The sequence below is a fragment of the Apteryx rowi genome, unplaced genomic scaffold (genome assembly GCF_003343035.1).
Source record: "Apteryx rowi isolate R43461 unplaced genomic scaffold, aptRow1 scaffold_96, whole genome shotgun sequence".
Classification (NCBI taxonomy): Eukaryota; Metazoa; Chordata; class Aves; order Apterygiformes; family Apterygidae; genus Apteryx; species Apteryx rowi.
Window position 1 is genome coordinate 1,607,856 of NW_020451271.1, and position 16,573 is coordinate 1,624,428.

Genomic DNA, 16,573 nt, shown 5'->3' on the forward strand with positions numbered 1-16,573 from the left:
AGGAGCTATTCATAATCCACCTTGTCACATTCAAGGCATTTAAGATTTTAAATGCCCAATATGTCACTACACAATTTAATAAACATACTACCCTGGCACACACATTTTGTGCAGATTGCTTTGATCCATTTGCCAATTATAATCTGAAAAGATAAAGTAGAAGACTTCAAAGGCACAACAAAACAATCTGAAGCACAGCATGAATTTTTTATAAATAAAGCTCCAAAATGTTTACCACTCCTTTACTAAGAAGTGTTTAGTGTGAGCTATAGAAACTACAATGCATTATTAATACAAATATTTCCAAAACATAAATTTTGATTTAAACATTTCTTGATTCATTCTTCACAAACTACTATGTCTTTGTTTTACAGAATTACAAAATAATTCATAATTTGTACTGCTTGATCACTTTACAGAGATACAAAACACAATCTCTGACCAAACCATGATTGAGAGATTGTTTTGTTTTTATTTTTACCATGAGCAATAATGAGTACCTYATTTCCAGTTTAGCATATGAATCTCTTAAAGCTTTTCAAAGGTAGTTTATGTTTTCTAAACTCATATAAATCTTTTCAGTTCTCAAGACAATTAACTGTGAATTGTTCCTTTTTGTAGATGATGGTTTCAGTCTAATTTTTGATACAGACAACACATTAAAGCCTAATTATCATAGCTATCTGAAACTGACTCTTGATCAGAGAGGGTTTATCAGTGTCCTATTTATTTTTAATAGCCAAAAAGGAAATTAAAGTGCACACCTCCAGAAACTAGTTACAGCAATTTATGGCACAATTACCATGTGTTCTGTGGCATTGCAAGATCTAATTACTTAATAGAATACAAAATCTGAAAAGCATTTAATTTATGGGAATGCAAGGCTCTTATCTGTATTTTGTGTCAGCAGATATGATATTCTGATCTGTAGCATATGCTGTAGTGCATGCAGTACTCAGGTACCATGATGTAGTCTCTTAGCAATACAAAACTACCAACAATTCAGTGCTTTTTGAACAACAATGCCAAAGCTGTGGAGACTTCAAGTAACCTCTCCGTCTCCTTGCTTAGTACCTGTCTCTCCCAAGCCCTCAGTAACGATGCCACAGGCTCGGTAATGCTGAGCACCCTAGCAGGCCTGTCTGCATGCACCTAGTTTGGCACAAGAGTAGATAAGAGCCTGCCATAAACTTCATCAGTGCAACCTTGGGTCTCTCCTCCCTGTTAGTGTTAACAGCTGAGGGGCCTGTGCCCTCCGTGTCCCACAAAACAGTACAGCGCCAAAAGGCCAGCAAACTGCTTAAACATCCAATCAGGTTTCTTTCTTGAAAATAAGGCCATTTTACCATATAGGAAATTCAAGATAGCAAATACAGAGTATACTGTAAACCATACTGGGATAAGATTACTTCAATATTTTTTCATACATTTCAAGACAGCGAGCACATAGTTAGATCTTTTAAGGGATCATTACACTGCTCTGTAGGATGCTGGCAGCAGAATACAAGTTAATACCCTGAGAAAAGCTTCTCAGGCTCTTTGTCTGCTCTGCATCCTAGCAGGAATCCAAGTTAGACCTTGTTCGTCTGCTCTAAGCTCAAGAAATTCTTGCTAGTTTTTTTTCTGTTGAATAACCACCCAAGGTCAGCCTAGAAGGAGCCCCTGAAAGGAGATGCCTCAAACTCTGGCTGGCTAGAAAATGGTTATCTTAACAGAAACTTTAGTAATGATAGAAGGAACAGCAATTCACCACATAATCCTCAATTCTGTCAAATACCTTCAGATCTGAGTCTACGGTTGTCACCTTTGCTCAGCATCTTCCAAAATCACATTCTAAAACTGAGGTTGCCTGCTAACTAAGAGAACTACTTTGTTTTAGAAAAACAAAACTTCACTAGGAAGTCAATAATGAAAGCTTCTGATTGCATTTGCAGGAAGGCAAGAGAAGGCCATATTTGGCAAAAATGAAATCTACTCATATACAGTGTTCTTTTGCTAATAGCTAGAGAAGCACTTATACATACATTGGTTTTAAAAAATAGTGGTTGATTAAAGCAGAAGATCTATTCATAATTATGATAGAAAAATACAGTTACTCAGGTAGAAAAATACAAAAACACACAACCCATTCACATTATCTACATTGATAATATACGGACATGTTTTATGCCTAAAGCAGTTAACATTACAACTGCATAACTGATTTTCCAAGTTGATTGTGTGCATATGTTTATAAATATCATACACATTGATAAAATAGATAAAAACCTGGTATTTCCAGGATGTAGGACTGCAAATCTTGTGCCTGAACATGGCCAGGCCTGTGACTGACCAATTGTTTTTGTACGCATCACATAGGCATGGCAAAAACACCTGCACATTCCACAGCTTGAAAATCCAGACCTACTGCTCTTAGGCTGACAAGATTTGCATTTTGGAACTTGCAGCCAGCAAAACAATACTATCATATCAGTGCTGAATCAGTATGAAACAAAATAACTTTTTTTTTTTTTTTTTTTTTTTTAAGTCCTTTGTCACTGTAGAATGTCTTTTTCATATCTTCTAATCCTTAAAATACTAGTATTTTCCATAGGCTGGACAAGTTAATCCTGCATGATTCTATCTGCATACTCCAAAGAGTTAAAGCTCCTCTGTTCTTCACATCAGAAGTAGCCCCTTAAATAGCAGGAAGGGTGCGTCTCTGTTGTGCTGTTAACTCAGGGTGCCACACATCAACAATGAATATCAGGCGATAATTTTCAGCATCCTGCCATACTTCATGTTCAAAAGAGTCATCAAAGATAAGGACTTTCCCTTCTTCCCAGGTTCTGCAACAGAAAAGAACATCCTTTAGAGTAATATTTGAAGTGCCATGGAGTGGGCACTTGTCTGGCTATGCATCAGCTCTGAAGATGTTCTTTTATATATGAGGATGATTTAATCAGTGTGTGTTGCACAGTCAGGATTTTAGTATCTAATAAGAACAAGAAATAAACTACAGAAAGATCAGTTTAATGGACCTTTATAYTACTGATGGATTATTTTCTCTCAGTCTGCATTATTATGCCCACATGTGCCCATATACATATTCAGACATTTGCAATATCTGTTATTTATATACTCTAAGGATTGGAGTCTAACAAGCAGAGAACATTCGTCAGGCTCATTGGAATAATACTGGTAGTAACCAACTCTTTTCCTTCTCTAATCAAATACRTATATAATGAGCAATGGAAACCGGGGGAATGAGACCAGCAATATGGTCTGAAAATTAATAATATTAAACCAATTTGCTTTTTCCAAAAATAAGAACAACAGAATTAGGCCCTGATCAYGCTTTACAATTTTAGGGAATGTGAACAGTCTTATCGCATAAATCTGGTCAAAGTACAGAGCCTAAAGATTTTTCTTCAGAGGAAGGTTGCAATGGCATACTGTACGCTGGGACAATTATACTGTTAAAGTTGAACTGAAAGAGTAAGTCCACATAACAACCCCCCTCTGCTTGTCAAGCACTGCTTAGGCAGAGTGGGCCACTGAACTGACGCAASTACTCTGCGTGAATGTTTGCGGCTTAAAGCATTGCTACACGGAAAGCCAAGTTTTGATGGTGGAACTTTTTCAAGATCTTTACTAAATACCTTTGTTGGGCACAAAAAGGGATATGCACAACTTATTCAAACTGGCTTGCTTCTGAGCAGCTCTGTTGTTTGGCAAATTGACAAAATGACCAGATTTAAAGGCAATGGCAAGACGCAATGTATAAGACAGGTATTAATTGTTGGAAGAATCTGTGTTCCTTTCAGTTATATGAAGTGTAGAATCACAGAGTAATTTAGGCTGGAAGAAACCTCAGGAGGTCATCTGGTCCAAACCTCTGCTCAAAGCAGGGCTTCGCAGTTGTGAAATTAGATCTGACTTCGAGGTTAGATCAGGTATTTCAGCTTCTTGTCAAGTTCTGAATATCTGCAAGGATGGAGATTCCACTATTTCTCCAGGAAACCTGTTCCAGTGTTTGACCAACCTCACTGTGAATTATTTTTCCTTATATGTAGATGGAATTTCCTTTGCTGCCACTTTTGTCCATTGCCTCTCAGCCTATGACTGCACATCTCCAAGAAAAGCCTGGCTCTGTCTTCTGCATAATTACCCATTATTAGTTGAAGACAACAATTAGACCCTGCCTCCTTTGTCCTTCTTTTCTTCAGAAACTCCTAACCAGCTTTCTCAGCCTTTCCTCATACATCACGTGCTCCAGGCCCCTAATCATCATTTTATTTTCAGTCCTCCACTAAAGACACTCCAGTTTATCAATCCCTTTCTCATACCAGAGAGCCCAAAACTGGACACAGAACTCCAGATGCAATGTTTTGAGTGCTGAAGAGACGGAAAAAATTGCTTCCCTCAGACTTCTTCCTGTGCGCTTGCTAATGCAGTCCAGTTTGTGTTTAGCCACAACAGCACACTACTAATTCGTGTTCAGCTATTTGTCCACCAGGACCCCTAGTCCTTTTCTGTAAAGCTGCTTTCTAGGCAGTCATCACCCAGCCGCTCCTGTGGCAAGGGCTTATTCATTCTGTTACAGGTGTAGAGCTTTGCATTTGCCTGTGCTGAACTTCATGAGGTTTCAGTCGGCCCATTTCTCCAGCCTGTTGAGATCTTGATTCATAATTTTGAAAGGAGTTTTAATGCCCGGTTAACTGCAGTCTTGATACTGCAAAAATCAATATATAATCAGTGACCATTAGTGATCAGGTCAGAACATTGTAAGAAGCCACTGCTTTAGCGATTGTTGCTGCCTTTGAGATGCTCAATCTCACCTACTGCAATTAGACACTGACACTGCAATTAGACACTGATTATGTGTTACATGGTTTGTCTATGGTAAAGTCAGGCAATGGAATGAGCAAAGCAAATTCCTTTTGCATTGCAGCAGGCTAGGAGTATGCATCTGATATTCATCCTGTCTCATCTGAAGGGGTAATAACTAACAGTCAACGAGATGTTATTTCCTAAAGCCACTCTACAATGATCACATAATAAAGTTTTTTAGCAGGATCCCTGAGGAAGCAAGGCAGTCCACGAGGATGGATCCCTTTAAAGGGAATTAGGAATTGCAAACAGTAGTGATGATAAAAAAAACAAAGATCTTACCATCATACAGGGACATATATTCCATTGAGCTCATCCMCATGAAAAGAAATTTTCTTATTTCAAAAAGAGGGTGAAAATGAGATTTGGACTTCTAAGTATTTTTGAATATTTAACTTTACAAAAGAAAAATATTAACCATCAAAATTTATGGAGTTGTGCTGTAGTGTTCTGAAGAGAAATGGAAACACAACCTTCAAAACATATTTTAGGCAAGAATAGACAAACCAACAAGCATAATGTAGTGAAAAAGTCACAGTGGCTGGCAGGTGGATGTCAGCCTTAAACACACACATGATAAGCCGTTAGCAGGTTTTACATATGATCATGTATTTTTTCTGCTACCATCTCAGCTATGTGATAAACAAAGAAAAGTTTTAAGTTATACAGACTTAAGTTCCTACCACTGCACTAAAGTTACATTGTTATTATTCAAGTCGAAAGGAGTCAACCATTTACAATGGTATAATGTGGTAAAGAATTGAGCTAACTTTGTTTTTTATTAAATCAAGTCTGAAAAGCCCTGCACTAAACATCCTGAAAGTGTAGCTCAGTTAAGGACAATAAATCCTCAAATCATCCAGATGAAGTAGCTTTGGAGGTTAAAATAGGGATCTATCATTTGCATCATAATGGGATGGGCTATTTTGCACAATAAAGAAAAAGTCATAAAGTTGACAGAACTATTAGCTCCTTTTGGATCGATTACAAAACCCACCATTAGAATGCAAATAAATATTTTCCAGACACCTTCATTGTTTGAAAAATACTTCACAGTGGGACCACAGGGATAATATTATTCTGGTACGGTGCTCAGCCACTTTGAGAAAGAGCTCTGTATCATCTGCGTGGCTTTCATGTAACCTGTTACAGGTGAGATTTTAGACCAACTTCCATGTATAACTCTATGCTTGCATTTCAAAACAGGATTATCATGTCTGACAGAGATGTTCGATTTTGATAACCAGATATTATTTACCTATCATTTTTGTGCATTGTACACTACAGTTTACAGAACTGGGAGTTCATAATGGCCCAAACACCTAATCATACTGTAGCTGTGCTGAATAACAGTGTGGGGTACAAACTCATACCAGCTGCAAAAAGACTCTTCTGCAAGTAAACAAGTAAAATACAGTACTAAACAGGCAAGCTGCCTGCCTATCAGAGGATGAGCTGCATAGTAAAATTGCCCCTCTAAACACCCACACTGAGTGCACAGAGGCAACTTAGCACAATATTCTCATTGCTTCCATTCTTTATCTTGCACATGCAGCAGCAGGAGGACAGGAAGCCACAAAAGGATGGAGTCAAAGCTCTGACCACCAATACATTCTCCTTAAAATCTGAGCCAGCTCTCATATTTAAAACCACTAACGTACTAACGGTCTGAACCATCAGGAGAGAAACTGAAAATGTTCAAGATATGATTTCTTCCTAGCATCATTGCTTTCCACAGTAACTCACCCGCCTTCTCTTTCATGGGGGAGGGGATATAAAAAATCCTTTCATTTTCATTCATAGACATACTTTGAATGCTCTCAAGGAAAGTCCTGTCTTTGATTCTGAATGTATAGCTCTTGCCAAAGTCAACTGAAATTAACACATGCCAGCACAGGCCAAAGTMARMYYYWSAWTSWRRRKYTKACATTTCAAACGAGTGAGTTTGATGCATACAGAATGAGCCAGATTCAGCAGCCTAGGGACTGAAGTGCTCTGTCTGCATACCAGCAGCAACAGACATTACTCCACTCTGCCCTGCCACATCCCTGCTGTTAAGGGACTGTTGGTACCAAGGGAGGGATAGTTCATTTTCCACACCACCATCCCTTCTGTTCAGACTAAAACAAATAAGGGTGTCAACCATAATAATGGATGGTGAGTTGTGAGCACCTGCTCCCTTGGAAGGGGAGCAAAACCACCACTTTGTTCACACAGGTCACCAAACAGCCATCTGATGGTAATGCTTTTCAGCCTCTGCTGACCTGAATTCACAATAATGACCCAAAGGGGAAAGACACCGCATCTCACTATTAGTCCTCTAAGCCCTTTAGCTACTCCTCCTTCCACTCAAATGTCCATCTTTAACTTATTTTGGATATTGGGTTGGAATGCTGTAAGCAAACATGTTCATCACTACTTAGACAGTAATGCAGACTAAGTAAGACTGCRACAGATCATTAAATGAGCTGTATGTTGGCAGGAGTCCTAACACCTCTGTAGTGACAACATCTTGGTTATTAATAGTTGCATACTTCTCTCCTCAAAAATTCTAAAAATTTCCAGTTGCAGTTGTTTTCAAATGTTCTGAAAAAAATCTTTTCTATCTATTGCAGTCATGACTGCCATTTTGTTTCYCAATATCAAATATATCTGTACAATAGTACCATGAAAAGAATCCAAATTTAAATTTTGTTGTGCTCAGATGCATACAGGCAGGACACAGGATCTCCCAAAAAAGTACATATAGATATTAAACAGCATTATAACTCCACATAAGTTTCAGAAAATGAAGTCTGTAAGCAAGTAATACAGATAATACTATATTTTTCTGGCTGTATTAAATAATACCATGTAAACACCTATCATATTCTAAAGTTTGGGATTTTCTTATATTTCCCAAGAGARCATATTCCCTGACTGTAAATGTCTAGGTTATTGCATTTTGTTTTGCTTTTTGCACTGAGCAAACAGAGACAAAATAGGTTTTCAAATCAGCATAATTTTTCCCTAAGGGGTAAGAATTCTCACTCAAAATGTGCTTTAAGGAAACTGGCTACCAGTGTAACTCATTGGGCTGAAACCATCATAGCTGTAAATCAGCTTCAACTAGAATATATTTAACTGAATTATACCAAATAACATCATCTAGGAACCAAGCCTCTGTGGAAAGGTGATATTCTGCTGTCACAGTGGTGCAAATATAGGCATAGCTTAGTGTCAACTTCTGCCGGATAAGCAAAAAATTTYAAGCCAAAAAATAAAAACAGATAAAGGAAGTTAGTGAGTATATTAGACYGACATTGTAAAAGTAAACACAGAAACTTCATGGACAAAAAACAATGTTATTTCCAAGCCATAGCAAAGAAGAGCAGTTTTGTCTCCAAAGATCACTTTGACTTTGTTTGAAACTAACATTTATATATTTGTTCCAAGAGTTAGGGTGCAAATTGCTTGTTTAATGAAACATGTTATATTGGTATATGCATTCCAACCTATTGTCAGGCTTGGAAAAGATGGTGGCCGTGGGGAAACAAACAAAAAAACCACCTACCTGTTCTCTTGGGCACACCGAATTCTGCAACCTTCTTTAGGTATCACCAAGCCCAAATGCATCCTTAGTCTACAATTGGTGGGTCCTGTGTGAGGCCAGACATGAGTCCCTGGATGCATGACAGAATACTTGATCTGCAAAAAGAAACAGAGGCCTTCAATAAGGTTACTTTCACCAGCCTTCTGCTAAGAACCCAGAACTTCACCTCTCATCCATGATGAGACCAAGAGACTCAACATCACTTTGTGTTAGGGTCTCAGCAACAACTGAGATTTCTCATATTCCAAAGGCATTCAACACTACAAAAAATGTGTTGTTTGTTGTGTGCGCGTGTGTGTGTGTGTGTGTGTGTGTGTGTGAGAGAGAGAGCAAGGGAGGGAGGGAGAGAGAGGGAGGGAGGGAGAGAGAGAAAATACACTTTTCATTTTATTTAAAACCATCAGGACTAATTTCAATCTGCAAACAATTAGCTCCTAACTACAAGCAGAAAAATATGTTCTTTCATGTCAAAAGATGCTCTTGTTCTTTAAAGAGATGGACCATGGCTAAATTCAGCCCAAGTCCTATGTTAGCCAAAATGACTGTCAGGCAGCCTCTCTCAGAAGACAATGGGGATGTGAAGGTTGCAGGCAGCCTTGGCTGCAGCAATCATGATATGGTGAAGTTCCTTCACAGCCCCGGACTTCAGAAGAACAGACTTGGCCTACTCAGGGATCTGTCTGGAAAAATCCAACTGAACGGTGCTGAAGAAAGGAGGGGTCTCGGAGAGCTGGTTGATTTTTAAGTATCAGCTCCTCTGAGCTCAAGGATGGTCCATCCCAACAAGCAGGAAATCAAGCAAAGGTGGCAGGAGGCCTGCATGGATGAACAAAGAGCTCTGGACTACATTCAGACATAGAAAGGAAGCATAAAAGAGATAGAAGCAGGGATGGATGACCCAGGAGGAATATAGAGACTCTGTCTAAGCATGCAGAAGATGGGGCTAGGAAAGCTAAAGTCCATCTGGAGYTGAATCTGGTGTGGGATTGAATGCCAACAAGAAGGGCTTCTAGAGGTATACCAGCAGAAAAGGGAAGGCTAGGGAAAACATGGGCCTGCTGCTAAATGAGACAGGGAAGCTGGTGACAAAAGACATGGAGAAGGCTGAAGTACTCGATGCTTTTTTCACTTCAATCTTTACTGGCAAGGCTGACCCTCAGCAATCCCAGGCCTCTGAGACTAGAGGGAAAATCTGGAGCAAGGAAAATTTACTATCAGTAAAGGAGGATCAGGTTAGGGAACATTTAAACAAACTGGACATAAAYAAGTCCATGGGACCWGATGGGGCACATCCRCTGATCGAGCTGGCCAATGCCATTGAGATGCCGCTCTCAATAATCATTGAAAGGTCATGGCAACTGRGGAAGGTTCCTGAGGACTAAAAGCAATAAGGCACATGTCATTCCTATCTTCAAGGAGAAGGATACAGGTAATCAGAGGCCAGTCAGCCTCACCTTGATCCCTGCAAAGGTGATGGAGCAAACCATCCTGGAAACCATTTCCAAACACACGAAGGACAAGAAGGTCATTGAGAATAGTCAGCACAGATTTATGAAGGTGAAATCATGCTTAACCAGCCTTCTGCAATGAGATGACTGGCTTGGTGGGTGAGGGTAGAACAGTGGATTTGTCTGTCTTGCCTTTAGTAGGGCTTTCAACACTGTCTTCCATAACATCCTTGCTGACAAACAGATGAAGTACGGACTAAAGTCCTCAGTGAGGTGGACTGAAAACTGGCTGAACTGCCAGGCTCCAAGGATTGTGATCAGTAGGACAAAGTCCAGTTGGAGGCCAGTCACTAGTGGTGCACCCCAGGGCTTTATACTGAGGCCAATACTGTTTAACCTCTTCATTAATGACCTGGATGATGGGACTGACTGCACCTTCAGCAAGTTTTCAGGTGGTAGAAAACTGGGAGGAGTGACTGATTTACCAGATGATTGTGCTGCCATTCAGAGGCACCTCAAGAGGTTTGAGAAATTGGCAGAGAGGAACCTCATGACATTCAGCAAAAGGAAATGTTAGATCCTGCAGCCAGGGAGGAACAACCCCATGCACCAGTACAAGCTGGAGGCTGACCAGCTACAAAGCAGCTTGCCTGAAAAAGACCTGGTGTGCTCTTGCAGCAAAGAGGGCCAACAGCATCCTGGGCTGGTTTTAGGAAGAGTRTCAAAACCAAATTTAGGAAGGTCATCCTCCCCTGCTACTCAGCCCTGGTGAGACCACATCTGGAATGTGTCCAGTTCTGGGCTCCTCAGTACAAGAGAGACATGGACATACTGGAGTGAGTCCACCTAAGGGCCACAAAGACGATTCATGTCCTGGAGCATCTGTCATACAAAGAGAGGCTGAGAGGGCTGGGACTGTTCAGCCTTGAGAAGAAAAGGCTTGGGGGGATTTTATAAACATGTATAAATGCCTGATAGGGGTGAGTAAAGAAGACAGCCAGATTCTTCCAAGTGGTAACCAGTGAAAGGACAAGAGGTAATAGGCACAAGCTGAATTACAAGAAATTCCACTTAAATGTAAGAAAAAAATGTTTTTACTGTGAGGGTGGTCAAACACTGCAACAGGTGCCTGGAAAGGTTATGGAGTGTCCATCCTTGGAGACGGTCAAAACCTGTCTGGACACGGTGCTGGGCAACCTGCTTTAATTGAGCCTGCTCTGAGCAGGGGGTTGGACTAAGTGATGTACAGAGGTCCTTCCTAACCCCAACTATTCTGTGATTCAATGACAACCCAATGAACAGAAAGTGTGAGTATCATAYTGCAGTAGTGAGAAGCATCCACAACCTCCTATCAACTGAGAAATCTGCACAGCCAGTTGGGACAACTTCAATAAATCTTGTGGTATAAGGTGTTACTTGTTCTCCAACTACAGCAAAGTCAGCAGAAGAGAATATCTGTCTAATGCCTTAGTCATTTCCACCATCTGAGGTTTTAGTTTATCAGCAATTTCTTAGGACAGCAAGTGATCAGCTACAGTGGCCAAGGTGAACACAAATGTTCCATTCCRCTGTCTGTGCTACAGTGAGATGTGTTAGCTTGACTCCCCTGCCAGACCCTAACACAACTCAAATAACTGCTAGTGCTGGCTATGCCAGAAAGTTACTAATATCCCAGATAAATAATTTATAATGGCAACATATCAGTATTCTGGAATGATTGATGTCATCTATGTTATTTGTCTGCATAGATCAGTCTAGACATATCTGTGAATTCTATGTATGTTCTGTACTCAAGAACTATATATAATATATAAATATTTCTGAASTATAGCCAAGTCATGTTATGGCTGTAAAGTGAAACGCTGAAGAGTTAAGAAATGCCCAGAATTAAAACCAACTGTGCTATGTTCAGTTTGTTACTGTTTTTAAGAAGTATGATACCATCTGTAATAATATGATCACTTGCTATTGTTCTGTACAGTCTCTCAGCTGCACTGAGTAGGTAGTTAATTAATCAATATTTCTTTCCATCTTTGTCAATATGCAAGGTGCCAAAAGTTACTTAATATAAATCATCCAAACAGTGCCTCTACCACAGAACTCTTAATTTCCTTTTTTTYCCCCCCATTTTCCTTTCCTGTTTTTCTTCTGTTGCCTCCAAGTGCTTCAGTAAATGAATGATTTTTTTTCCTTTGCAACATTTTCTGGAGGTTAGGTGATATTTTAATTTATTTTATCTCTAAGAATCTGAGGCATGGCTAGTATAAAGCCAAAATTGTCCTAGACATCCCCTAATGCTAGATGTAAAACTTAAGACTTCTAGGCTATCACTTTTCAAACTATTTAATATTTTATAGTTCAAAATACATCTCTCCTGGACTACAGTTGTAGCTGTGAATACACAGTACTTYTGCAAACTGTGTCCCAGTGATAACATACGAGGTGACAAAAAATGATGACCAAAACAGTAGCTGACAAATCAAATTGACTTTCTGRGATAGATCCATTTTTGCCCATGGATGCCATACACAGCAGTACTCTTGGGGTCAGCTACATTGACTGTGATACCCTCTCTCATCAGTTACTATTTACTATAAACAGTTTTTACAACAATCAATGAAATAATAGTTCATACATTCCCAGAACACTAGCCATCAGCTTCTGCACATCAAAAGACAAAAGTCTGATGGAAAAGATGAACACTTACACACAAGGCTCTGAATTAGGATTATACTAGCATTAAGTTGTGTTTTCCAACTTTTGCATTCTTAATTTTGTAAACTGAAAGTTATTTTAACCTATTCATTAAGGATATAATATAATAATTTATTTGAAAAAAATAATGAACAATAAAAAATTCTGTYCTACAAATTCACATGATATCCACATTGGGCCATCCAGCAGGGTTTGTACATTTGATCCACAGCATATAACTCGACTGCATGATTGAACAAGGTTAATTTGTAGCAGAGCAGTTAGTATAGATCAGGCACTTAAATTTTATTGGCACCCAAGGTCACAGCTCATGGATTTGAAGTTTTCTTCCTTTACCTTGAGAAAGKAAGCATGAGACTGCTGTCTGGCTTCTACGAGGTATTTCTGTCTCATGCAGCCCATCTGGAGTAAATGTGTGAAGTTCATCTGGGTGAGAATTTGGCTCACTGAATTAATTTTGTCAAAGTTAGGGTCAGATACAAGGAATCATAGAAATATTCAGGTTCGAAAAGATCTAGTCTGACCCTCTGCTCAAAGGAGGGTCAGTTATGAGGTCAGCCCAGGTTGCTTATGGCTGTAGTTTAGTAAGTTATTTCTTGTCAGTTCACCCATGGCAGCTAACCATTTACATGCTCTGGGCTCATAGCGAATGCAAGATAAAATGGCTCAACTAAAAATTCCATAGAAAGGCTTCAGCTAGCATGTTTTACCACATATTTGCTGAGGGCTAAAACTGGGCATATTTTTATTGCGTGTCTGAGGCATCCTTAAATATACCAGGGTAATGCATCCCTCTTCACACATTCCTCAACGTTACCTGCTCCCAGCATTAGGAAATTGCAAAAAAATGAAGAAGTTTGCTAAATACCTGCCCTCTTCTGCAACCAGTAGCTTCCGGGAATCTTTCCAGTAAAGCACATGTTTTTGGAGCACCTTTACAAGCATTCTCATTTTTTCTTCCTAGTGAAAATAATTGCTAGAGCATTGGTAAGTGCAATAAATGAACATTCCTATGTTTTCTACATTTTAGAATAGTAACAAAGCTGTCAAAGAGCTAATACAAAAAGACAGGTAAATATTATTATTCCCATTTTACAGATCATGAAACAGAATTACTGATACTTTGTAATATCAGAGCATCCTGCAATATCTTTGCTTTTAAATTATTTGTGGAGAAGAGCACACTTCCTATCATTTTCAAATATGATTCTCAAAGAATGATCATTAATCAGGCTGTATAGGAAAAAGATCAAAAATGCCACCAATAGCTTATGATTTCAACATCAGATTATACTTTGCTTATATTTTAGCTTTCAGTACTCTTTAATATGCAAAGTCCTATAACAAGTTATGGACATTCCAGTAATTGGGACTCCCACTTTACAGCTCAGGGACAGAGCAGCAGGCTTATTAAAGCTCTCATTCTTTTGTTCATATAATTTCTGAATGATAGTGACTCACCTAGCTGGCAACCCAATATTAAGGACACRTCTTCTCCCACTCTCCTGTCTTCCCTCAGGCTGATCTGTGCTATGCATTACCATGTACAATTTTGGCAAGCTTGCCAAGAGATGAATATGGTCTCAAGGGATTCTTAGAAGTGTTTGGGGGCAACATGGTTTAGAATAAAGAATTCATGTTCACTGTTGCTGGGGTCCCAGACACTATTTTAATAGCTCCCTTCTTTCACAGACTTAAATGACAGATTCAGTGATTAAAAAAATGATTCTGGAAAAACTGTGTTGCTATTCCTTATTACATRATATTAATCTGAGAGAGTGAAGTAGGGGAAGAAGAAGAATTACAAAACGTCTTACCTTGCTGCCATAAGGTAAACTGACTCCAGTCTCCCTTTTCTCGTAGATTCTCATCTTCAGGCAAGAAGAGGCTTCTTTTTTTATCCATCACAGCAAGCCCCTCATCCCGAATGAGCTTCCAGTTTTTTTCTAAGGACTGTTATGAGAGCCATATTACTGCAGTGAGAACTCGCTGTGTTTGGGTTTAGTGCCTTTTTATTTTAACCTGCCATTTTTAACTTTCTAATTTAAAAGCACTAACAGAGAGTTCATCATCATTATCAAGTTTCCTTATATTCAATTTCCTTCTGACATTTGAAGGCTGTAAAAACCACCTTCGCATCATTCTTCAGATTCAATTACATTTGTATCATAAAATTTCAATAATTCCCAACCTCTCTGCAGACTAAGCCTCACTTTAATTTGCTTTTTGATTAGCCTAAGGGCTGATTAACAGATCATTTTATATTGCAAGCTAACAAGAGTATTGATCTTCTCAAACATAACACACTATTACCTGGAAGCACTCCTGAGAAAAGAAATCCACTAGCATAACCTGAAACTCAAAGTGTTGACCGAATGTCACAGTTGAAAGAGGACAAATGTAAACACACCACTATAGTTGACAGTTATGATTTAAACCTTCAAAAAGGTTTGCAAAGATTCACCTGCACATTCTAATCCTATTGAAAAACATCAATTATGACTTGAAGTTCCAGGTGAAGATTTATGGGTACATCGATTAAAAACGTGTAAGCCACTTTGCGCTTCATGCATACCAAAATMACAAGACTGTAGATGTAAAAATTCTGCTCTTCTCTGCTGCCTTAGAACAGGAAAAAATTTGTAAGTTTTGTAAAGAATTTGGTATATTAGAAAACCTTATATTCTAGCAATAATAAGTCATTTTAATGGTACAGTAATAATAAATGAAACAACCCACAGAGTAACAATGGGACTCAGTAATAATGAAGTGACTTCCCTTTCCCAGCTGCTTACTTTATTCACTAAACTTTATTTTGGATGAATAGTTTGCATTTTCCTTTGTGCTCATGAAGAAAGCACTTCTGTAAGGCATTCTCAATCCATTTCATATAGAAAATAGGCTAAGGTGTGTGTCCACACTGCCTCTTTGCATGATGTGTAAAGCTGAATGAAACTCAAAAGCCGATGTTATACTGTCAGATTAGAAGATATAATTGCCCCTTTTTAGCCTTAAAAATCCATATGGTTATTAGCCTTCCCCATTTCAATTAAACAGCTGCATTGTCTACTTGATTTTTTTCAATTAAAAGACAACAGGAAGTAGATCCTACAAAAAAGGTTTTACCTTGATATACCATAAAAGGCTTAGAAAGCAAAGTTACTAATACAACATGCTTTCTATAATAAAATGGCTAACTCCCACCAGAACATTTTTAGGCAGGCTGTGGTTTATGAAAATTAGAATTAAACTTCCAGTATTACAGTACTTTTTTCTTCTTCCTAGTGGGTAACATTATCTCTCATCAATCAGYATAAGGGAAAGAACACTTATAATTATCATTTTTCCTGACGTGTTCATTCCATTCTCTCCCTCTGTTGGGTTTCCATGACACTCCTTTAACAGTGAACATTAGGTAGAAAAGTTTTCAACAATATCTGTGGAAAACTGACTTTTCTAAATCGCAGGAAAAAAAAACAGACTGAAAATTCCTGTGTAATCATAGATAAATATTTCACCTGTGCTGATACTGGTTTAGTGCTACCATATCAACAAATGAAAATACCAGCTTGAGTACCTGATTTTGCACTGGCTGGGGAAGAGAAAGAAATGAATAACTTACATTTATGCAGACCTCAATTTAAAGTGATACAGATCAAAAAACCATAAAACTGTGAAAGATATAAGAAGTACCTCATCATTATTTCCTCAAACTCCTCCCTCTCACTTGCCTGAAAAAGGTAAGAAGGAGCATTTGCCCACACAGACTGTGAGTGCTCTGACAAGCACATACATGAAGAGCACAGAGTTGCAGGTAACAGCTTCTTTGTCACCTTTAATACTTCAGAAGTGACACAGGCTGAAAGTCGACCTGTGAAGTTGCATGTTTCTCCTTTCCTTTTAAGGAAAGGCTCTTTCAAGGCTCTTTCCCCACCACGTTGGAGTC

At 38.8% G+C, this 16,573-nt stretch overlaps 1 protein-coding gene across 1 annotated transcript in view; it reads right to left on the reverse strand.

Moving 5' to 3' along the window:
* Window positions 1–1,164: 1,164 nt before the first annotated feature.
* LOC112978656 (aspartyl/asparaginyl beta-hydroxylase-like) overlaps window positions 1,165–16,573 on the reverse strand; it is a 65,316-nt gene continuing 49,907 nt past the window's right edge. Inside the window, exons 15-18 of the mRNA XM_026092299.1 lie at window positions 14,445–14,580; window positions 13,496–13,587; window positions 8,426–8,559; window positions 1,165–2,828 (exon numbers count right to left, since the gene is read on the reverse strand). Of these exons, the coding sequence (XP_025948084.1) occupies window positions 2,678–2,828; window positions 8,426–8,559; window positions 13,496–13,587; window positions 14,445–14,580 (513 nt within the window). The 3' untranslated portion in view covers window positions 1,165–2,677. The remainder of the gene's footprint in view (window positions 2,829–8,425; window positions 8,560–13,495; window positions 13,588–14,444; window positions 14,581–16,573) is intronic.